The sequence below is a fragment of the Procambarus clarkii genome, chromosome 19 (genome assembly GCF_040958095.1).
Source record: "Procambarus clarkii isolate CNS0578487 chromosome 19, FALCON_Pclarkii_2.0, whole genome shotgun sequence".
Taxonomy (NCBI): Eukaryota; Metazoa; Arthropoda; class Malacostraca; order Decapoda; family Cambaridae; genus Procambarus; species Procambarus clarkii.
Genome location: NC_091168.1, coordinates 11,419,770 through 11,444,188, shown reverse-complemented (window position 1 = coordinate 11,444,188; position 24,419 = coordinate 11,419,770). Strand labels below are relative to the sequence as shown.

General features: G+C 44.8%; 1 protein-coding gene across 7 annotated transcripts in view; it reads right to left on the bottom strand.

Moving 5' to 3' along the window:
• The window catches only part of LOC123757411 (optineurin), a 490,032-nt gene that overhangs the window by 204,069 nt on the left and 261,544 nt on the right, over nucleotides 1-24,419 (bottom strand). For all 7 annotated transcript variants that reach the window (XM_069326928.1, XM_069326927.1, XM_069326933.1 and 4 more), the window contains one exon: nucleotides 5,778-5,945. In XM_069326928.1, coding sequence (XP_069183029.1) covers nucleotides 5,778-5,945 — 168 coding nt within the window. The remainder of the gene's footprint in view (nucleotides 1-5,777; nucleotides 5,946-24,419) is intronic.

Below are 24,419 nucleotides of genomic sequence, written 5' to 3'. Positions count from 1 at the left end.
ATATAAATGAAAGTGTATCCCTTATTGCAGATATGACGTTTTGTAAGGGACACTAGCCGATCACAGATTGGCCGACTTAGGTCGCGGGCGACCAATCAGAGCCCGCCGTGACGTCACCGAGTGCCCCAGGCGGCGCCAACGTCAGAGTTGACCTGACTGTGGAGGCGAGAGGATGCGCCTCGGTCACCTCTCGAGGATTTGAGGCTCTACAAGCCTTAATCAGTGGATTAAACTAGCCATCGCAGCCCACCATAAGTTATTGGAGACCCTGCGCTTCTGGGAAGCAAAAAGGAACCAAGTTCATTGAGCAAAGGAGTGCCAAACGTGGAAAATAGTTGGCGACGACACTGGGCGGCGCCGCTGGATGTTGAGGTCTGGAAGGTGCGGCGGGCAGGCCTAGCTGTGACCAGGTCACATCCACTGAGGGTTTTGGAGGGACGACACCGTTCCTAGGACGAGGATCAATGCCTTGCGGAAGGGACGAGTGTGTGAATATAGTGATTAGCTCAGTGCCCATTGGTGAACCAGGATTGAGATAGCTGAATCTCTGGAATTGAAACGGCGACGACGCGAAGGCTTCACGTCACATGAGGACCTGTGGAACGTTCCTAGATCGTCAAGGATCGACTCAGGAAGCGTGGGAACCTCACACCATCGAGGGATAGGCGTCATGACCAGGAATGTAAGGTAGATCAAATTTCCCTCCCTTTACCCCTTGTGTGAGTAGGCTAGATAGGCCACGATATTTACTTATATATGTGGCAGTATGACATTAATACTTTATTAGTAGAATAGGCCGCAGGGCAGCTTGTGTCCAGGACTGTTGGAGAGGACAGTGTGTGTGGACGGCAGGACAGTTGAAGAAGAGGTGCAGATGTGGTGAAGAGGCCCTTCTGTGAGAGTGTGTGTGACTCCTGTCTAATCTGCCCAGTTGAAGGAGTGGTTGGAGGTTGTGAAAGAAGAGTCGCTGAAGATCTCCAGATTTATTATCCTTATTTTCATTTTCATGTATTGCTTGTGATTGTGTGTGTGATCATGTAATTTGTGTCAGTAAATTCACACATTTTACCATTGTGTTTAAGTGTGCCTCCATTATAATATTTCTCTATGAGCATACACGAGGGTTATCATAGTACCACCTAGGGAACGTCGCGTTCTCTATAGAACTTCTTATCGCCTGGAGAGTGGTAAAGCAGCACAGACTTATATAAGAGTGTACCCTTAGCCATCCGGCTAGTATCAGAGCCTGACTGGTGGCAACAGGTAACGTAGTGGCTGGAGAGAGGTAAAGCCACACAGACTTTTATGGGAGAGTACCCTGGGCTGACAGTCCAATATCAGATCTATGGGAGTAACAACACTCTGGCAACAAACAGTATAGAATACACCCACTGAACTGCATCGCTGGGGTGCAGATATACTAACCCAGCTGGCGACCTTGTTAAGAAGATAGGGAAGGCAGGCGGGAAAGGAGTTCCTGCAACCTTTTTGTCTGGCAGGCAAGACTCAGGGGAATTTATTGTTATAAGGTAAGCCTGAGTCTTCCTTCACTCCTCCACGGGTCTAGGCCGGAACTACTGATAGCAGTTTCCCCGTGGTTGACTGAAGGGTTTCCAGGGTGAATCAGTGGCGGTCCCTTTAGTGGTGGAAGCAAAGACCTGCGGTGGTGGGCATTGCTGGTCCTCTCCTGTGGGACCAAGGAGACTCCGGTGAATCCCGGGAGTCGGAGGGGCTGTGTATTCTGCCTTCTGAGCCCCTAGCAGCCGAGTGCTAGCGGAGCCCTGGCCCACCCCCCGTGACAATACGTAACGGCAAAAAAGAGCAACCGGACAACACAGGACGCACCCCCGGCCGAACCAATAGAGCATCAATAATCCAAGGACCCCCCCCCCCCCCCCGGTAAGCAGCTGTCTCAACCGTCGCCAAAAGGACGGAGAAAGGCTGCAAACATACAAACCTACCACCAGTACCTAAGAGCAGAAACCTGAACCAAAGGGGCTACCACAAACTGTGGAGAAGGTAAGAGGGCACCCTGATCAAGGACCAGGACAGCTCAGGCGACGCATGAGCAGGACGGAGGTGAAACAAAACACGAGAAAGCGTACAGAATAGGGCAGATGTGACGTCCACCCCGAACGCAAGCCGGAGCGGCTCCACCAGTGCCTCACAAAACGAGGTGACAGTAAGACACATCAATTAACTGTAGTCCTGAAAACCCAAGAAAGGACAAGACAACCCGATGCAGAAGAGAAGACAACCTACGAAGAGCAAGAAAAAGGTGCATAGAAACGCAAGGAACATCATACTGTCGCCGAGACGAAGCACATATGTGGGACACCATCAACAAAGTCACCTGATCAACACAGAGATGGTGATACCCGCGTCAAAATACCAGAAGCGAAGAGCTGAGAAGGCCGAACCAGTCACGTACAGGACCGGTCCAACCTGCCAAAAGAGGCGGAGCCGCGGGAAAATGCCCCGGGTTCAGACACCTATCAAGCATCGTCTGAAAGTAAAGCTGGGCCGGCCACCAAGGGACCATGAGGACTACTCTACTTGGGAATGGGCTCCAACCGAGCCAGAACCCAAAGCAACAGCTGGACCGGGAGAAGAGGAACAGGTACCCCCACCTCAACCAGTCCTGCCGAAAGGCATCCACCGTGAACGCCTGGCAGGCGGGTAAAAGCGCCACATAGAATGGGTGACGCCTAGACCATGCCGACTCAAAGACGTCCATGGCCAGGAGTCCATACGTCCGGCAGAGCCAACGAAACGAGTTGGCGACGACTGGCCAATCTGCTAACAGAGGAATGAACTGAAACAGGCTGTCCACCAGGACGTAGGACACACCCCGGACATGAACCTCACAGTTAGCAAAACCCCGAAAATCCAACAAACGAGCCACTCGAAGGGACCAACCCCAAAAGCAAACTCCTAAGAGAAACCCCCGTGGTTCCGACAAAGAACCGCCAGAGAACAGTTTGAATGGAGCCGAATGGTAGAGCACCGAGTGACCCGAATCCTCCGAAGCGCAAACCAGACAGCCACGAACTCCCGAACCATGCTGTGAGCCCAATGGACGGACAGACCCCACCATCCCCGGCCGACCTGGTGAGCACTGGTCACAAAGCTCAAGCCGAGAGATGACCCGTCCGTGAACACATCGAGCGAAGGTTCGGGGAGGTGCCAAGGCACAGAACCCCGAAAACCCCAAAGAGGAAGCTGGTGACGCAGCGCCAACACAAGATCCCCAGAGGAACGAACCCAGCGATTGCAAGAGAGGCAGAAGGGGAGTCTCTGAAGGCACCAAACAGACGCCGAAGACAAACCCGACCCTGTGGGCAGACCAGCACGTCGAAGTTCATTCTCTCGCACAACTGCTCGAGCAACCGCCGAGCGACCCGGGACCCCCTCATGAACAGCCGAAGGCGGGACCACAGCCGCAGCAACACTTCTGGAGGGAAAGACAAGGAGCGGTCCAAGAGCCCTAAAGCCCAGCCAGGTCCAAACCCGGGACAGAAATAGATCACTTTCATCAAAAACTGGGAGATGGCACAGGTGGTGATAATACTGGCAAGGGCGATGACCTGTGAGGCCACAGCATGCGTGGCGCTCGCCCTGTACACGACACACTCGCTGTATTGTCCACATCTGTGTCTGTATCACTTGTAAATGACACTTGTGTTAGGTCTTTATCGTGTCTTGGTTCATCAATATCACTACCCATTTCTTCAAACAATAATATCTGAATTTCCCTTTCAGACAGCGATCTTTCATCACCGCGTCTGACAGGGAATCGGGAGCTGGAGGCGCGCCATGGTTGCTAGATCAGAACTGAACAGCCGTGGGGCATGCTGGGATTTTTTTAAAGATGGCTGCCGCTCACTGGAAGCCTCAGGCCTCCATCTCGTATCGAACCCACCAGGCGCGAGTTTTGAGTCTTACAATATCAATCATCCATGATATGTAGGGTGGTGCACCACCATACCCTGTGTTATGTCGGGTAGTGCAGAGCAGTGGTTAATCACTAGTAGGAATTTTCTGTCAATCGATTTGTTTCGATTTGGTAGAATAAACTAGAATAACTACCCAGGCTTGTGAAGAATTTATCATTCGGACAAATTTAGTCTATACAGTTCACTCTAAATAAATAATTTAAAAGTAAAATAATAATTAATCAATTTAATAAACAAATAAATACATATATAAATAATAAAGATTATTACACTAATTCTCACTGGTAGCTTTCCCACATAACCCAATCAACCACTACAGAGTTAGCAAGGCAGTCGGGTTGATGTCAGGGATACTAGTGAGACTAGTGAGGGATGCCAGTTCCCAGAACACTGTTATCATGATTATTGTAACACCTGGTGGCAGTTGGTGCAACTTTGATTTACTAACAACAGTTTACAGTGTATAACTGGCAGTCAATAACCTTAGAAGTTTAACTCTTTTTTTGTATCACAGTGAGGTGGTGCACTCAGTATTGGTTTCAGTTAGACCTGCTATGGTTCCCCTTCTCTAAATATATGACTAGACCATTAGCAAACATCCTTGTCATGAGGGGGAGAAAAGTCACAAAGGCCTGATGGGTAATGAGAGTGCTGGGTGGACCATAAAGGCTTTGGCTACGTGAGCATTCCAGATGAACTTAGCTCAGGAAAACCATATTAGTGGCACCATTACAAACTTCTTAGGGATATAAATTCCAGCTGTGACTATTGAGTGTCCTCTATCATCAAGGCATATGTCTATAAATTTTGGTACAGCACTTCTCATTTATTTTCAATATATCTACAATGTGTTAAAATAGTTTTAAAATATATCACTAGAGGGAGCTACATGGTTCAATAAAAATAGAGACCTTGCAGTACCAACTTAAGTCTTGAAAGTTTCAAGCCAATATGTGAAGGTATTCTTCTGATATATTATGCACTAAAAATTTACAATACAAAAATTCTGAAAAATCCATATATCCCTACTGACAATACCTAATGAAGTTGTCTAACATTATTCTATTTATATAAACTTGATGAACTAACTAGAATATTGTACTTTAGTTTTCAAACCAGTAATCTGGGTTCACTAGCTCTGAGGGCTGATTCCAATATGGATAACATTGTTAACATTAAGGCCATTCTGCAGAGTGGTACTGTGGGTCCAGGAAAACGATCTAGAACAGTTTAACATTTGGCACGGGTAACTTATGGTAGGCTAGTGAAGAAGACATACTAAAGTGGAGAGCTAGGAGCTGGAAGGTTGAGTTGACAACCAATATCATGTCAAGGAATTGTGGAGAAGACCACAGGAGATAGGTCCTATAGTGAACAATGAGTTAACACAACCTAAAATAATGTTCAGATAGGGTTGACTAGCTTTTCTATTGCCACCCTCTTGTATGGGGAGCTCTTTGAATAAAGGCATGAGAGAGATATACATAATTCTGCATTGCTTTAATACATCCTGACCAAAGCTGGAGCTTGTCAACATGAATAATGCATAGATTCTGTGTCTGGATAATACACTGAATACTATTTCATGGGGTCTGAAAGGGAACAAATTATATGAGCAAAGGAGCCAACAAAGAATCTCCTGATCCTCCTTGACCTTTTTGACTCATTTCTGTCATGTCATATCATTGTGATCTAGCAAAACAAAATACTGTATATATTAACATTTGAATATTAAATAAGGCAAGTAGCCTAGTAGTAGGTCATACTATGATGTTGGGAATGTGAAGGTAGATGGGAGAAAAACTGTAGTAACTAACTAACCTTGACCTGATAATATTGATCATTGTGTGTCTCTCTCTCAGATCTTTCTTTCAACTCATGTAGGTCTTTCTTTAAATGATTTATTTCAGCGAGAGCTCTGGTAAGAGCTGTCCGCTCATCATTAGTCTTCTGCCTCTCCGCAGCCAGTGCAGCTTCTAACGTATCCACCTGAAATACATGAAAAAAATAAAAAAATTGATTTACATAATTGATTCTGCAATTTAAATACATCATGTGATTATCTTACACAACAAATAACAATAGATATAAACTCAGATAATTGAAAAGAATAATGCCATCGGATAAGGTATGGTAAATTATTTAGAGAAAGTACTAAGCCAGTATGACTACGTAGCACTAAGTAGGGATATGAGAACTGGAGGGAAGGAATAGTGTCCAGGTCCAGTCACCTGGACCATCATATACAGAACGCTGACGTTGCAACAATCAAGGGGGTTGAGCTACCAACCAGCAAAAGCTGTTGAACACTCACACTTGATAAGAACACAAAATTTCACTAAAATCCATCTATTACCAATTACTTTTCAGTAAAACCGATATTTTTGATTGTTTGAATGTGTACGTATAGTACAGTATGAACCTATCAGGCTTGGGTTCAAGAACAAGTATACTTAATTGTCATGAAATAGTATACTTATGTGAAAAACAATGTAATTCATCTTTATTTCCCATAAGAAATATTGCAAACTTTATTGTTTTAGCACATGAATATATATCCATACTATAAGAGATAATGTCTGTGTCTGTCGTTCTCTGTCCAAAGTTAGAGGTCAGACACTTGGGGTTAGTCTCACATAAAATATACAGTCACATACAGTCTCCGTGGTGTAGTGGTAAGACACTCGCCTGGCGTTCCGCGAGCGCTATGTCATGGGTTCGTATCCTGGCCGGGGAGGATTTACTGGGCGCAATTCCTTAACTGTAGCCTCTGTTTAACGCAACAGTAAAATGTGTACTTGGATGAAAAAACGATTCTTCGCGGCAGGGGATCGTATTCCAGGGACCATAGGATTAAGGACTTGCCCGAAACGCTACGCGTACTAGTGGCTGTACAAGAATGTAACAACTCTTGTATATATCTCAAAAAAAAAAAAAAAAAATGACAGAGGGAATGGTCTGGGATATAGGATGAACACAGGCTGGTCAGGGTGACCAGAATTCAAAAGGAAACAGTGTGCCACGCTCACATTCAGACCACCACCACGACAAACTTTTGTCCTGCTCACCAGCTACTCACCTAAATATTTTAAAAACAAACATTTCAAAATAATTTTTGTTTCTTATGGTAACACACCAACCTGTCCTCTTACAAATTACCTCTGAATCTGCCCGTTTGCCCGTATGGCTGAAAATGGACGTAACTTGAAAATAAAAAAAAATTGAAAATAAATTTGGCATTTATTTTTTCTAAAACATTAAGTTAACCCTTATATGGCGCATGCCTATAAACCATTTGACACCCACCGGCACATACAAAAAAAAATATTTTTTCTTCCTAACCTGTTAATTTGTGTTCACTGATCATGGGAAAAATAATAAAAAAACCGTAAGTGGTATATATTGCCCACTATAGGGCGGGGAAGTCTGGCAATGTATATATATATATATATATATATATATATATATATATATATATATATATATATATATATATATATATATATATATATATATATATATATGTATATGTATGTATATATATATATATATATATATATGTATATGTATGTATGTATATATATATATATATATATATATATATATATATATATATATATATATATATATATATATACAGAGCACCACTTGGTTTCCGAACCCCTTGGGGACGAGACCCGTCGGTTAACATGTAAGTTCGTATACGAGAAATAGAGGGGAAAAATAAACTAGAAATGTAAAAAGAAATTTTTCCGAAAAATTTATGAAAAAAACTCTAGGGAAAAAAATCGTCAGGTTCATGGCGTAAATGCGACCGTGTTTTGTTTGTACTCATCAATAAGTGAAGTCCTGATCCGCTTTATAAAAGTCCTTAATTGTTCCTAACTGATTATTAAGACGTCTGGCAAACATCCTCTGGATGTTTCCTGCCAGCCTGCAGGCACATCCTGCCTAAAATATACGATGATGTACTGTACATTTAAGAAACAAATCTGGGTCACAGGTCTGTGGAGTGTGGTTAGGCTTACGGAGTCAGCCGGTCCCTCCCCCACCACCAACACACCCCCCCCTCTCCCCCCACCACCGACACACCTCCCCCTCTCCCCCCACCACCGACACACCTCCCCCTCTCCCCCCACCACCGACACACCTCCCCCTCTCCCCCCACCACCGACACACCTCCCCCTCTCCCCCCACCACCGACACACCTCCCCCTCTCCCCCCACCACCGACACACCACCCCCACCCCCCACCCCAAACCCATACACACACACACACACACTCTCAAAGGTCACGTGGTTCACAGTTCACTTCAACACCCATATATCGCTTCCTGCCTGCCTGCCTCCTTCCCACCCTGCCAGCCTGCTTCCTTCCCAGCCTGCCTCCTTCCCAGCCTGCCTCCTTCCCAGCCTGCCTGCCTGCCTCCTTCCCAGCCTGCCAGCCTGCCTCCTTCCCAGCCTGCCAGCCTGCCTCCTTCCCAGCCTGCCAGCCTGCCTCCTTCCCAGCCTGCCTCCTTCCCAGCCTGCCTCCTTCCCAGCCTGCCTGCCTGCCTCCTTCCCAGCCTGCCAGCCTGCCTCCTTCCCAGCCTGCCAGCCTGCCTCCTTCCCAGCCTGCCAGCCTGCCTCCTTCCCAGCCTGCCAGCCTGCCTCCTTCCCAGCCTGCCAGCCTGCCTCCTTCCCAGCCTGCCAGCCTGCCTCCTTCCAAGCCTGCCAGCCTGCCTCCTTCCCAGCCTGCCTCCTTCCCAGCCTGCCAGCCTGCCTCCTTCCCAGCCTGCCAGCCTGCCTCCTTCCCAGCCTGCCAGCCTGCCTCCTTCCCAGCCTGCCAGCCTGCCTCCTTCCCAGCCTGCCTCCTTCCCAGCCTGCCTCCTTCCCAGCCTGCCAGCCTGCCTCCTTCCCAGCCTGCCTCCTTCCCAGCCTGCCAGCCTGCCTCCTTCCCAGCCTGCCAGCCTGCCTCCTTCCCAGCCTGCCAGCCTGCCTCCTTCCCAGCCTGCCTCCTTCCCAGCCTGCCAGCCTGCCTCCTTCCCAGCCTGCCAGCCTGCCTCCTTCCCAGCCTGCCAGCCTGCCTCCTTCCCAGCCTGCCTCCTTCCCAGCCTGCCAGCCTGCTTCCTTCCCAGCTTGCCTGCCTGCCTCCTTCCCAGCCTGCCAGCCTGCTTCCTTCCCAGCCTGCCAGCCTGCTTCCTTCCCAGCCTGCCTCCTTCCCAGCCTGCCTTCTTCCCAGCCTGCCTCCTTCCCAGCCTGCCTCCTTCCCAGCCTGCCAGCCTGCCAGCCAGCCTGCCTGCCAGCCTGCTTCCTTCCCAGCCTGCCTCCTTCCCAGCCTGCCAGCCTGCCTCCTTCCCAGCTTGCCAGCCAGCCTGCCAGCCAGCCTGCCAGCCAGCCTGCCTGCCAACCTGCCTGCCTGCCAGCCTGCTTCCTTTCCAGCCAGCCTGCCTCTCCCCCTGCCATCATGCTAACGGGTAGTGTGTGTTAGGCTTATCTTCGGGAATGAGCCGGTCTCGCCCCCACCACCAACAAACCACCCGCCCCCCTACATCCCATCTCTCAAGGTCACGCGGTTCAACCTCGTGACTACCACTCACTCCCTGCCTGCAAGCTAGCCTGCCTGCCTGCAAGCTAGCCTGCCTGCCTGCCTGCCTGTGCCTGCCTGCCTGTGCCTGCCAGCCTGCCTTTCCCTCCCTAATTCTCACTACTTCCATCCCTTCCTGCCTACCTCCTAGCATCTCTCCCTACCTCCCCCTCCCTCTTAGCATCTCTCCCTACCTCCTAACATCTCTCCCTACCTCCCCCTCCCTCCTAGAATCTCTCCCCCCCCCTCTCTCACTGATTCTCCCCCCCCCCTCATTCATACTGCCTCCCACCTAAGTTCCATCGTCCATCCACCCACCAGTCAGCCATCACTGACGCAATGGGTGCATTTGGAGCCAACATGGTGCACAGATGTTTCTTGATTGTGCAGATATGTAAAACAAAAGCACAGAATGAACATTCCAGCCTTATGGCAATTCAAAATAATAGGAATAATAGGCCGTGAATCTGTGAAGTCACAGTGGGCAAACTGGACCATCGCCCACCCACCACCACAAGCCGGCGTGACGCTTGGTGGACCCCTTCCTACCCGAACTTTGTTCGGGTAGCATGACTCCCCAACCCCAATCGGGAAACAGGAAGTTTCGGATAACTAAAGTTCGGAAACCAAGTGGTGCTCTGTATATGTCGTACCTAGTAGCCAGAACTCACTTCTCAGCCTACTATGCAAGGCCCGATTTGCCTAATAAGCCAAGTCTTCATGAATTAATATATTTTCTCTAATTTTTTTCTTATGAAATGGTAAAGCTACCCATTTCATTATGTATGAAGTCAATTTTTTTTTATTGGAGTTAAAATTAACGTAGATATATGACCGAACCTAACCAACCCTACCTAACCTAACCTAACCTATCATTATAGGTTACGTTAGGTTAGGTAGCTGAAAAAGTTAGGTTAGGTTAGGTTAGGTAGGTTAGGTAGTCGAAAAACAATTAATTCATGAAAACTTGGCTTATTAGGCAAATCGGGCCTTGCATAGTAGGCTGAGAAGTGCGTTCTGGCTACTAGGTACGACATATATATATATATATATATACACACACACACACACACTGTGAGGTGAAGCTGGAGGAGGCAGAAGTCACACTGCAGCAAGCTCCTGGAAATATCGAATTACCTAAGTATTGGGCACAGGTTGAGGGCTACAGTGGTGTCCCAGGTTACATAAAGGTTCAGGGAAGAGTAAAAGCAAATAAAATACAATAAACAAGTAAAAGTGAGTGAATATAGCCGAGTGGAAAAGTTTGTTTTGGTCTAGAACAAAATCAAAGATGGCCGCCGCCACCACCCCCCACTGAGAAGGTAGACACACCATCAGATGATGGTTTCAAAGGATTCTCACTACAAGATATAAGGAAAGGAAGTGTTCTTGGCAGGTTAGAGATAATTGAGGATATGCAAAAGAAGTATGAAGAAAAAGTGCTTAAATTGGAAGAGGACAATGGAGCTCTTTGGAGTGAGCTTTGCACTCTAAAAGGGAGTATGCTTCAACAAGGTAAGATTATTACTGCATTAACAGACAAGGTAACAAATCAGGAGGAGCAAATCAAGGAACTAGTGAAAGAAAATGAGGTGTGGAAAGTGAAGTGTGGTGACTTTGAAGAAATAAACAAGAAAATAGACTCATATGGTGAACAACTCCAAGGTAGCCTGAGAGCTAACATAGAGTTAGGTAAGGATCTCCAACTGGAAACTTCACTGACAACTCACATAGAGGAGGTGAATAAAGAACTAGAAAAGTATAAAGAAGAAATAAAAGCGACATATGCTGAAGTTGTAAAAGAGAAAGAGACTATCAAAGAAGTGTGTTCGGAAGTCAAAACCAGAAATGACCAACAAGAAGCAGAAATTAGGCAAGCAATTAGGAAAGAACTGGTTACCAACAGTAAACTAGTACAAAACACTGCAGACAGAACTAAGTCCATAATCATTTTTGGATGTTTAGAGAAGGAAATTTCATCTAGGGTGGACCGAGCGGCAGAAGAGATGAAAATCATAGAGAAAATAGTAGGTTTAGGAGAAGGCTCAAAGGAAAATGTCAGTGATTTTAGAAGAATAGGAAAATATGAGAAAGAAAAGAACCGCCCCTTAAGGGTGACGTTTAATGGAGTGAAAAACATGATGGAAGTGCTAAGAAATGCCAGGAAACTGCAGAGTGATGAGGTTGGCAAATCTTGGTCAATAAGACAAGACCTCTCCAAGGAAGACAGAGAAAAGCTGAAAATGAACTTAATTGAGGCGAAACGTCTAAATGGGGATAGAAATGAAGAAGACAGAAATTCTTTTTTTTACAAAGTGACAGGGACGGGAAAGCTTGTGAAATGGTACATAAAAACAAAGCAACAAGATCAGTAGTGGAAGGGGAAGTAAAGAGCAAAGGAAAAGGGAACATGTTCCTGAAAATTGTATATACCAACATAGATGGAGTGAGGTCAAAAACTTTGGAGTTGCAAGATATAATCCAGCTTAGGGTCCCAGATATTGTTGCATTATCAGAAACGAAACTTGAAGGAAATATAATAAATGAAGTCATATTCCCAAGAGGCTACTCAGTTTGGAGACGTGACAGGAAAACTAGGAAGGGAGGAGGAGTGGCTGTACTGGTGAAAAAACACCTGAAGGTAAAAGAGTTAATATTTGAAAACCCTCGAGATATTGACATAATGGCATTGCAGGTCTGGAATCAGGATGATAACCTGATAATTGTAAATGCCTACAGCCCACCAGCAAGCAACACGTGGACAAAGGAAGAACTGGATGACAAACGAGAGGGCCTCATAATGGTCATGAGAGATATTATTGTACAAGCAGATACAGATAAATCACGACTGTTGATACTGGGACACTTCAACTTTAGAGCAATAGACTGGGAGGCCTATGAAGCAAGAACGGAGGACTTTTGGACATGCAGATTTGTGAACCTCATTCTGGAGACATTCTTGTATCAACACATAAAGCAAGCCACAAGAATGAGGGAAGGAGATATACCGTCAGTACTGGATCTGGTATTCACCAGGAAAGAAGAAGAGATTTTTGACATCCAGTACCTTCCTCCCTTGGGAAAGAGTGATCACGTCCTGTTAGACATTAAATATGCTTTAAGATATCATCTAGAAGAAAATGGGGACATTGAAACAGTTGATAAACTCGATTTAAAGAGAGGCAACTATGGGGAACTTTCGAAATTTTTTTAATGAGTGTAATTGGACAGAATTGTTGCTAGGCAGGGAAGTAAATGAAATGTATGCCAAATTTTTAAAACTATACGAGGAAGGCACACAAACATTCATACTAAAACAGAGATGCAGGACCAGAAAACAGGATTGGTTCGACAGAAATTGTGAGAGGGCAAGAGACCAAAAGACACAAAAATGGAATCAGTATAGGAAGAGGCCAAACCCCCAAACATACCAGTGATACAAAGATGCGAGAAACAATTATACAGCAGTAAGGAGAGAGGCAGAAAGAAATTTTGAAAAAGGGATAGCAGATAAATGTAAAACAGAACCGGGCCTATTCTACAAATTCATAAACAACAAATTGCAGGTAAAGGATAATATCCAGAGGTTGAAAATGGGAAACAGATTCACGGAAAATGAAAAGGAAATGTGTGAAACATTAAATGAAAAGTTCCAAAGTGTGTTTGTACAAAATGAAATCTTCAGAGAACCAGACACAATAAGAATTCCAGAGAACAACATAGAGCGGATAGAGGTGTCTAGAGATGAAGTGGAAAATATGCTAAAGGAGCTCGGGAGGAACAAAGCAGCTGGCCCAGATGGCGTTTCACCATGGGTTCTGAGAGAATGTGCATCTGAGCTCAGCATTCCACTTCACCTGATCTTTCAGGCATCCCTGTGTACAGGAATCGTAACAGACATGTGGAAACAGGCTAACATAGTTCCAATCTACAAAAGTGGCAGCAGGGAAGACCCCCTCAATTATAGACCTGTATCATTGACAAGTGTAATAGTGAAAGTATTGGAAAAGCTAATCAAAACTAAATGGGTAGAACACCTGGAGAGAAATGATATAATATCAGACAGACAGTATGGTTTTCGATCAGGAAGATCCTGTGTATCGAATTTACTCAGTTTCTATGATCGGGCCACAGAGATATTACAGGAAAGAGATGGCTGGGTTGACTGCATCTATCTGGACCTAAAAAAGGCTTTCGACAGAGTTCCACATAAGAGGTTGTTCTGGATACTGGAAAATATTGGAGGGGTGACAGGTAAGCTTCTATCATGGATGAAAAATTTTCTGACTGATAGAAAAATGAGGGCAGTAATCAGAGGCAATGTATCGGAATGGAGAAATGTCACAAGTGGAGTACCACAGGGTTCAGTTCTTGCACCAGTGATGTTTATTGTGTACATAAATGATCTACCAGTTGGTATACAGAATTATATGAACATGTTTGCTGATGATGCTAAGATAATAGGAAGGATAAGAAATTTAGATGATTGTCATGCCCTTCAAGAAGACCTGGACAAAATAAGTATATGGAGCACCACCTGGCAAATGGAATTTAATGTTAATAAATGTCATGTTATGGAATGTGGAATAGGAGAACATAGACCCCATACAACCTATATATTATGTGAGAAATCTTTAAAGAATTCTGATAAAGAAAGAGATCTAGGGGTGGTTCTAGATAGAAAACTATCACCTGAGGACCACATAAAGAATATTGTGCAAGGAGCCTATGCGATGCTTTCTAACTTCAGAATTGCATTTAAATACATGGATGGCGATATACTAAAGAAATTGTTCATGACTTTTGTTAGGCCAAAGCTAGAATATGCAGTTGTTGTGTGGTGCCCATATCTTAAGAAGCACATCAACAAACTGGAAAAGGTGCAAAGACATGCTACGAAGTGGCTCCCAGAACTGAAGGGCAAGAGCTACGAGGAGAGGTTGGAAGCATTAAACATGCCAAAACTAGAAGACAGAAGAAAAAGAGGTGATATGATCACTACGTACAAAATAGTAACAGGAATTGATAAAATCGACAGGGAAGGATTCCTGAGACCTGGCACTTCAAGAACAAGAGGTCATAGATTTAAACTAGCTAAACACAGATGCCGAAGAAATATAAGAAAATTCACCTTCGCAAATAGAGTGGTAGACGGTTGGAACAAGTTAAGTGAGAAGGTGGTGGAGGCCAAGACCGTCAGTAGTTTCAAAGCGTTATATGACAAAGAGTGCTGGGAAGACGGGACACCACGAGCGTAGCTCTCATCCTGCAACTACACTTAGGTAATTACACTTAGGTAATTACACACACATAGAAGAATAGGAAAATATGAGAAAGAAAACAACCGCCCCTTAAGGGTGACGTTTAATGGAGTGAAAAACATGATGGAAGTGCTAAGAAATGCCAGGAAACTGCAGAGTGATGAGGTTGGCAAACTTTGGTCAATAAGACAAGACCTCTCCAAGGAAGACAGAGAAAAGCTGAAAATGAACCTAATTGAGGCAAAACGTCTAAATGGGGATAGAAATGAAGAAGACAGAAATTCTTTTTTTTACAAAGTGACAGGGACTGGAAAGCTTGTGAAATGGTACATAAAAACAAAGCAACAAGATCAGTAGTGGAAGGGGGAGTAAAGAGCAAAGGAAAAGGGAACATGTTCCTGAAAATTGTATATACCAACATAGATGGAGTGAGGTCAAAAACTTTGGAGTTGCAAGATATAATCCAGCTTAGGGTTCCAGATATTGTTGCATTATCAGAGACGAAACTTGAAGGAAATATAATAAATGAAGTCATATTCCCAAGAGGCTATTCAGTTTGGAGACGTGACAGGAAAACTAGGAAGGGAGGAGGAGTGGCTGTACTGGTGAAAAAACACCTGAAGGTAAAAAAGTTAATATTTGAAAACCCTCGAGATATTGACATAATGGCATTGCAGGTCTGGAATCAGGATGATAAGCTGATAATTGTAAATGCCTACAGCCCACCAGCAAGCAACACATGGACAAAGGAAGAACTAGATGACAAACGAGAGGGCCTCATAATGGTCATGAGAGATATTATTGTACAAGCAGATAAAGATAAATCACGACTGTTGATACTGAGGGACTTCAACTTTAACCCTTACACTGCTCAGGGGTCATATGGACATTTACACCCCTGTGCGCAAGAAAAAAAAAAATTCAATAAAAATTTTTCGTCTTCTAAACATGTTAATTTGTGTCCCCTGAGCACGGAAAAAATAAAAAAAAAATCGTAGGTGACATATTTTGGGCGCAATTGACCGAGGAAGACTGGCAAAAAGTGGGCGTTGACAGACCGTTCGTCAGACCCGGTCAGCGTCACCCGCGTTGACAGATGGGAGTTGCCACAAAGATATTATTACCTAATTGTTTCAATGTCTCCGATTGATTTTTTCTTAGTTTTTTGCAGTAATATTATTTAATAGTGTGTATTGTAATATATTTATATAATAAAAGTGGTTAATAATCGCTATACTCAAATGTATGATGTGCATATTAGTGATTCAATTATTATGTTTATAAAACAATAAACAAATAGTTTTGCTGCTATTACACTCTATACGCAGGTTATATATAAGTATTGGCATGTTTTGGTCACCATACCAAACCACTAAGTTGGTATTGAGAGTCGAAAAGCAACGAGGAGTTACCGCCACACACCAGCCAGCCACTCGCTGCCACTCCCTCAACACACGCACTAAACTTTCTCCCCCAACAATACCAGTTGTGGTGTTATTACACTATATACAGACGTTATATATAAGTATGTGTATATTTTGTTCACCACAACTGTACAGCTAAGCTGATATAGTTAGTTCAGGCACTAAGAGTCGTCGCTATACACAGATGGCGGCTGGCGGCTCCCTCACTCTTTCAAAGTCACACGCACTAAACTTTCTCCCCCAACAATACCTTTTGCAGTGTTATTACCCTATATACACATATTATATATAAATATCTACATGTTTTATGCACCGTAACTGTACACCTAAGCTTGTAGAGCGCCCAAAGAGCATAGTGGCCACCCTCTAAACAGCTAGAGAAATCGTGCAGACGACGTCACCTCCGTCACTCATATGGCTCCTCCCAGCATAATCCTTTTGCTGTTATTACACTAATACACACATTATATATAAGTATCTACATTTGTGTTCACCATAGAGAACCACTGACCTGGTATGGTGAACGCAAACAATAACAGGTGGCCACACAGTCAGTAAACGATGCTGTCTCCCTCCGTCTTTCAGCATCACTCCTCACACAGCGCTAATTATTACAACAATCCTGCTATTATCACAACCCTGGTTATTTATATCACAGTCATTGGTCATCTGTAATATTGTCATCGCTAAATAATAACAATTATATATTTATTTTGACATTTTTCGGCGATGCTGTGGTCACAAGCTGAACATCAATGCTGTTCGCTCATGCTGCGTGCGCCGGCCTTGGTTGCTCCAACAGTACTGTGCCTCTCACACCTGAGAATATTGCCCACGATTTTTTTTTAAAATGGCATCTGTTTACAAGAGCCCTGAGGAAGCTACTGTGAACCCCGTGTAGCCGCGGGCCATTTGAATCAGGCCTGGCACCCTATGGCGTATATATACGCCATGCGCACCATGGGACATGTTACTCAGGGCGTATATATACGCCATGCGCAGTTTAAGGGTTAAAGCAATAGACTGGGAGGCCTATGAAGCAAGAACGGAGGACTTTTGGACATGCAGATTTGTGAACCTCATTCTGGAGACATTCTTGTATCAACACATAAAGCAGGCCACAAGAATGAGGGAAGGAGATGTACCGTAAGTACTGGATCTAGTATTCACCAGGAAAGAAGAAGAGATTTGACATCCAGTACCTTCCTCCCTTGGGAAAGAGTGATCACGTCCTGTTAGACATTGATTATGCTTTAAGTAAATGAAATGTATGCCAAATTTTTAAAAATATACGAGGAAGGCACACAAACATTCATACCAAAACAGAGATGCAGGGCCAGAAAACTAGATTGGTTCGACAGAAATTGTGAGAGGGCAAATAACCAAAAGACACAAAAATGGAATCAGTATAGGAAGAGGCCAATCCCGCAAACATGCCAGCGATACAAAGATGCGAGAAACAACTGCACGGCAGTAAGGAGAGAGTCAGAAAGAAATTTTGAAAAAGGTATTGCAGACAAATGTAAAACAGAACCAGGTCTATTCTATAAGTTCATAAACAACAAATTGCAGGTAAAGGATAATATTCAGAGGTTGAAAATGGGAAATAGATTCATGGAAAATGAAAAGGAAATGTGTGAAACATTAAACGAAAAGTTCCAAAGTGTGTTTGTACAAAATGAAATTTTCAGGGAACCAGACACAATAAGAATTCCAGAGAACAACATTGAGCACATATAGGTGCCTAGAGACGAAGTGGAAAAAATGCTCAAGGAGCTAAATAAGAACAAAGCAGTTGGTCCAGATGGAGTTTCACCATGAGTACTGAGAGAATGTGCACCTGAGCTCAGCATTCCACTTCAACTGATTTTTCAGGCATCCCTGTTTACAGGAGTTGTAGCTGATGTGTGGAAAAAGGCTAACATAGTTCCAATCTACAAGGGTGGAAGCAGGGAAGACCCCCTTAATTATAGACCTGTATCATTGACAAGTGTAATAGTCAAAATATTGGAAAAAATAATTAAAACTAAATGGGTGGAATACCTGGAGAGAAATGATATAATATCAGACAGACAGTATGGTTTTCGATCTGGAAGATCCTGCGTATCGAATTTACTCAGTTTCTATGATCGAGCAACAGAGATATTACATGAAAGAGATGGTTGGGTTGACTGCATCTATCTGGACCTAAAAAAGGCTTTCCACAGAGTTCCACATAAGAGGTTGTTCTGGAAACTGGAAAATATTGGAGGGGTGACAGGTAAGCTTCTAACATGGATGAAAAAATTTCTGACTGATAGAAAAATGAGGGCAGTGATCAGAGGCAATATATCGAACTGGAGAAATGTCACAAGTGGAGTACCACAGGGTTCAGTTCTTGCACCAGTGATGTTTATTGTCTACATAAATGATCTACCAGTTGGTATACAGAATTATATGAACATGTTTGCTGTTGATGCTAAGATAATAGGAAGGATAAGAAACTTAGATGATTGTCATGCCCTTCAAGATGACCTAGACAAAATAAGTATATGGAGCACTACTTGGCAAATGGAATTTAATGTTAATAAATGCCATGTTATGGAATGTGGATTAGGAGAACATAGACCCCACACACCCTATATATTATGTGAGAAATCTTTAAAGAATTCTGATAACGAAAGAGATCTAGGGGTGGTTCTAGATAGAAAACTATCACCTGAGGACCACATAAAGAATATTGTGCGAGGAGCCTGTGCCACGCTTTCTAACTTCAGAATTGCTTTTAAATACATGGATGGCGATATACTAAAGAAATTGTTCACGACTTTTGTTAGGCCAAAGCTAGAATATGCAGCTGTTGTGTGGTGCCCATATCTTAAGAAGCACATCAACAAACTGGAAAAGGTGCAAAGACACGCTACTAAGTGGCTCCCAGAACTGAAAGGCAAGAGCTACGAGGAGAGGTTAGAGGCATTAAATATGCCAAAACTAGAAGACAGATGAAAAAGAGGTGATATGATCACTACATACAAAATAGTAACAGGAATTGATAAGATCGATAGGGAAGATTTCCTGAGACCTGGAACTTTAAGAACAAGAGGTCATAGATTTAAACTAGCTAAACACAGATGCCAAAGAAATATAAGAAAATTCACTTTCGCAAACAGAGTGGTAGACGGTTGGAACAAGTTAGATGAGAAGGTGGTGGAGGCCAAGACCATCAGTAGTTTCAAAGCGTTATATGACAAAGAGTGCTGGGAAGATGGGACACCACGAGCGTAGCTCTCATCCTGTAACTACACTCAGGTAATTAGACTTAGGTAATTACTTAACTCCAGTATCTTCGATATTACTTAACTCCAGTATCTTCGATCTTACTCCATCTATGTTGGTGTATGCAATCTTCAGGAACTTGTTCCCCCTCTTCTTATTTTTCACTCCCCCTCTGTAATTACCTAAGTGTAATTGTCTTCGTGTCTTTACTCACCATACAAGCTTAGATGTATAATTATGGCGAACAAAACATGTAAATACTTATATATAACGTCTGTGTATAGTGAATAAATGCAAAAACAGTATTGTGGGAGGAGAATGTGGGCGAGTGAGGTGTTGTTGAGGGAGGGAGTGGCAGCGAGTGGCTGGCTGGTGTGCGGCTGTCATTCCTTGTTGCTTTTTGACTCACAATACCAACTTAGTGGTTCGTTATGGTGAACAAAACATGCAAATACTTATATATAACCTGTGTATATAGTGTAACAACAGCAAAACTATTTGTTTATTGTTTTATGAACATAATAATTGAATCACTAATATGCACACCATAATTTTCAGTACAGCGATGGTTCACACATTTTATTATATAAATATATCACAATTCACTGTATTGAATAATATTACTGCAAAGAACCAAGAAAAAATCAATCAGAGGCATTGAAATAATTAGGTAATAATATATTTGTGGCAACTGCCGCCTGACAGCTGAAGCGGAGTAGACCTTGTCTGGCAAAGGCTCTGTCATCGCCCCTTTGTTGTCAGATTTCTCTACCCTATTGCGGCTAAAATATGCCACCTATGATTTTTTTGTTATTTTTTTACGTGATCAGGAAACAAAAATGAACACTTCTATAAGATGAAAGAATTTTTTGATATTTTTTTGTTGCGCCTGTGGGTGTTAAATCCATTTGGGCCCCCTAGCAGTTTGAGGGTTAAGGCCCCTAAACTCGCTCCCCGCAGGTAAACCTGCAGGGGAAGAAGAACCAAACTCATATGAAGATGGATCCATCACAGAGGCAGAAACAGGATCTCGTAGGAGGTACGCCGCAAGTGCCTCCTGAACGTCCTTAGGTGAGATTTGAGAGGCAGAAAACCTCCGGAAGGAAGGAAGGAGCCGAGAACCCAAGGGAACTGGGACCCGAACCCGGGGAGAAGCTGACCCTAATCATACTCATACAGAGAAAGAGGGCAAGAAAACCCCTCCACCTGCAATAACAAATTCCTCAAAGAGGGCACCAAAACCCAAGGGAATCAATCGGGGCCCAAGCTCCCCATGTCAACTCCTCCTCTGCCCAAAGATCCTACAAACCAGGACCCAGGGCAAAGCTGTTCTCCACACCCTCTACCCCTGAAGAAATGGCAGAGTCCAGGGAAAAAGCAGGAAAGAAGGGTTCTGCTGGTAGGACCCAGAAGATTCGGCAGGAGGAACAGGCTCGAATACCTCCATCCCCAACTAAAATGGGACAAACCCCGAAGCCACCTGAGCCTCATCACCAACTAAACCCAGCCCTGACTCCAAAATCCTCAGATGTTTCGGAGCCGGAAGCAGGCAATAGGTGTCCCCGATCCCCAGGCAGCAGGTGTTCCCAGGGGACGGAAGATGGATGGATGATCGTCTTCCTGAGGTAGGGGCGATGGACAACCCTCAAAGTTGCCCAAGGCGAGAGTGAGGTCGGAAGAAGTGCCATGGTACGGCCGAGCCCACGGGGGTTTTCCAGGTCCTGTAGAGGGAATAATTTCCATAGGAAGCCCATGCACTGGGGCAAGGTAAGCCGGTAAACCCTGTCTAAAGCAGGCAAACCGACTGCAAGTAGCAATTGTGAAGCCACGGGGGCAATGGAGGATGACCAACACCACAACCTAGGCTAAGCCTAATAAGGAGCTAGGCAGACCTCCACTGCCACAACAGGCCCCAAAATGAGAACAAAAGAAAAACCCCAAACTCACACAACAAGCAAACTAGCAGCCAGAGAGAAACATCAGCCGCTGCGTGTGATAGTAATGCAACCCGTGCTAGCCAGTGCACCCCCTCCAACAAACAAACGCACCCCTACCCAGGGCAAGTCAGAAAGCCCAAGATCTGTGACTCACCCCAAGGGTGACAATCACAAGTGAGCAAGCCCTCTAGCTGGGAGTGAGTCCTGAATGCCCCAGGGAAGATAAACCTGAAGTGCAAGGGCAGTACTTACGGAGCACCTAGGGTTATCTTGAGGTTATCTTGAGATGATTTCGGGGCTTTTAGTGTCCCCGCGGCCCAGTCCTCGACCAGGCCTCCACCCCTAGGAAGCAGCCCGTGACAGCTGGCTAACACCCAGGTACCTATTTTACTGCTAGGTAACAGGGGCATAGGGTGAAAGAAACTCTGCCCATTGTTTCTCGCCGGCGCCTGGGATCGAACCCAGGACCACAGGATCACAAGTCCAGTGTGCTGTCCGCTCGGCCGACCAGCTCCCGGTTCCCTTGGGCAGGGAAGGGAACTCTAAGCGCATGCTGCTCAACCTCGATTCAACACACTATATGGGACCAACCCCGGTGTGTTGCAGCGTTGGATTCGTTGCAAGAGGTGACCTTCAAGAGGTGTTTACATCATTGTCTTTTTTTTCCTTGTAAACAATAAAAATGCATTATCATTATCATATCATTATAATTATCATCATTATCATATCATAATACCTATATATTACTACTTTACTAAAAATACTGTGTTACAGTTGTTATTTATCTTATTGTTGGAGTTATGTCCATCTTGAATTCTCATTGAGTTGTGAATGCTGTACAGTAAATATGTACTGTACTGTATTATGCCATTAACACTGTATTGATAAGTATGCTGTATGTTGAGTACTACAATACTAAAATAGTTTATGAAAACTATTTTACACTAAAATTACTGTACTGCAACCTTAATTTGAACACTAACACTACTAGAGTATCCACTCTATTTAACGGCCTATATGGCGCTGTACCCAAGTCGTTAAATGCGGTGCTCCAGTATTTCCGAAAATGTTAAGTGTCGGTAATATTTCAAGTAACATTCAGGTAAAATATATTGTGTACAGACAGCCACTTGGTCCACCACTCTAGTGCTTTCTTCCCTGTGACGTCACAGATTCACGGCACATTGTTTTGATTTGTCATGAGGCTGGAGTGTTCATTCTGTGAATTTGTTGGACATATCTGCGCAATCAAGGAACATTCGTACACCATGTGGGCTCCAAATGCAGAGATGGAGGGATGGAGGGATGGATAGATGGAGGGATGGATAGATGGAGGGACAGATGGATAGATGGAGGGAGGGATTGATAGATGGAGGGAGGGATGGATGGATGCAGGGATGGATGGAGGGAGGGATGGATGGATGCAGGGATGGATGGATGGATGCAGGGATGGATGGATGGAAGGATAGATGGATGGATGGATGGATGGATGGATGGATGGATGGATGGATGGATGGATGGATGGATGGAGGGATGGAGGGATGGATGGAGGGATGGATGGATGGATGGAGGGAGGGAGGGATGGATGGATGCAGGGATGGATGGATGGAAGGATAGATGGATGGATGGAGGGATGGATGGAGGGATGGAGGGATGGATGGAGGGATGGATGGAGGGATGGATGGAGGGATGGATGGAGGGATGTATAGATGGAGGGATGTATAGATGGAGGGATGGATAGATGGAGGGATGGATAGATGAAGGGATGGATAGATGGAGGGATAGATAGAGGGAGGGATAGATGGAGGGATGGATGGATGCAGGGATGGATGGATGGAGGGATGGATGGATGGATAGATGGATGGATGGAGGGATGGAGGGAGGGATGGAGGGATGGAGGGAGGGATGGAGGGAGGGATGGAGGGATGGAGGGAGGGATGGAGGGAGGGATGGAGGGATGGATGGAGGGATGGAGGGAGGGATGGAGGGATGGATGGAGGGATGGAGGGATGGAGGGAGGGATGGAGGGAGGGATGGAGGGATGGAGGGAGGGATGGAGGGATGGAGGGAGGGATGGAGGGATGGATGGAGGGATGGAGGGATGGAGGGAGGGATGGAGGGAGGGATGGAGGGATGGAGGGAGGGATGGATGGAGGGATGGACAGATGGATGGAGGGATGGACAGATGGATGGAGGGATGGATGGATGGAAGGATAGATGGATGGATGGATGGAGGGATGGATGGAGGGATGGAGGGAGGGATGGAGGGAGGGATGGACAGATGGATGGAGGGATGGACAGATGGATGGAGGGATGGATGAATGGATGGATGGATGGAAGGATAGATGGAGGGATGGATGGAGGGATGGATGGAGGGATGGAGGGATGGATGGAGGGATGGAGGGATGGATGGAGGGATGGAGGGAGGGATGGAGGGATGGATGGATGGATGAGTGTTGAGTTGAACTATGTGACCAGTGAAGCAGAGAGTGTGTATGGGATGTAGGGGGGGGGTGGGGGAGGTGTGATGGTGGTGGGGGAGAGACAGGCTCACGCCAATAAGCCTAACACACTCGACCCCGTTTGCCAGATTTGTTTCTTAAATTCTAGATGTACAGTACATCAACATATATATTTTTGGATACAGATTTTGTTTAGTAATATTAGGTTAATAAAAAAGTTATAAAAATACTTGTTTCATGAATTCTTTATTGTATTAGATGGAGATTCTACAGGCTGTCAATCTACTGAGCCACCTCCCAGAAGGGTCTCTTAGGGGGAAGGGAAAGGGGGGGGGGGAGAGGCAGGAAGTATTAAGTACTTACACCCTATTTTTCAAGATGCTAGTGCTCTCTAGAGTGGAATACTGCTGCACAATGACAGCCCCTTTCAAAGCTGGAGAAATTGCTGACCTGGAGAGCGTGCAAAGATCCTTTACTGCTAGAATCCACTCAGTAAAACATCTAAACTACCGGGACCGACTAAAGAGCCTAAATCTGTATTCTCTTGAGCGCAGGCGGG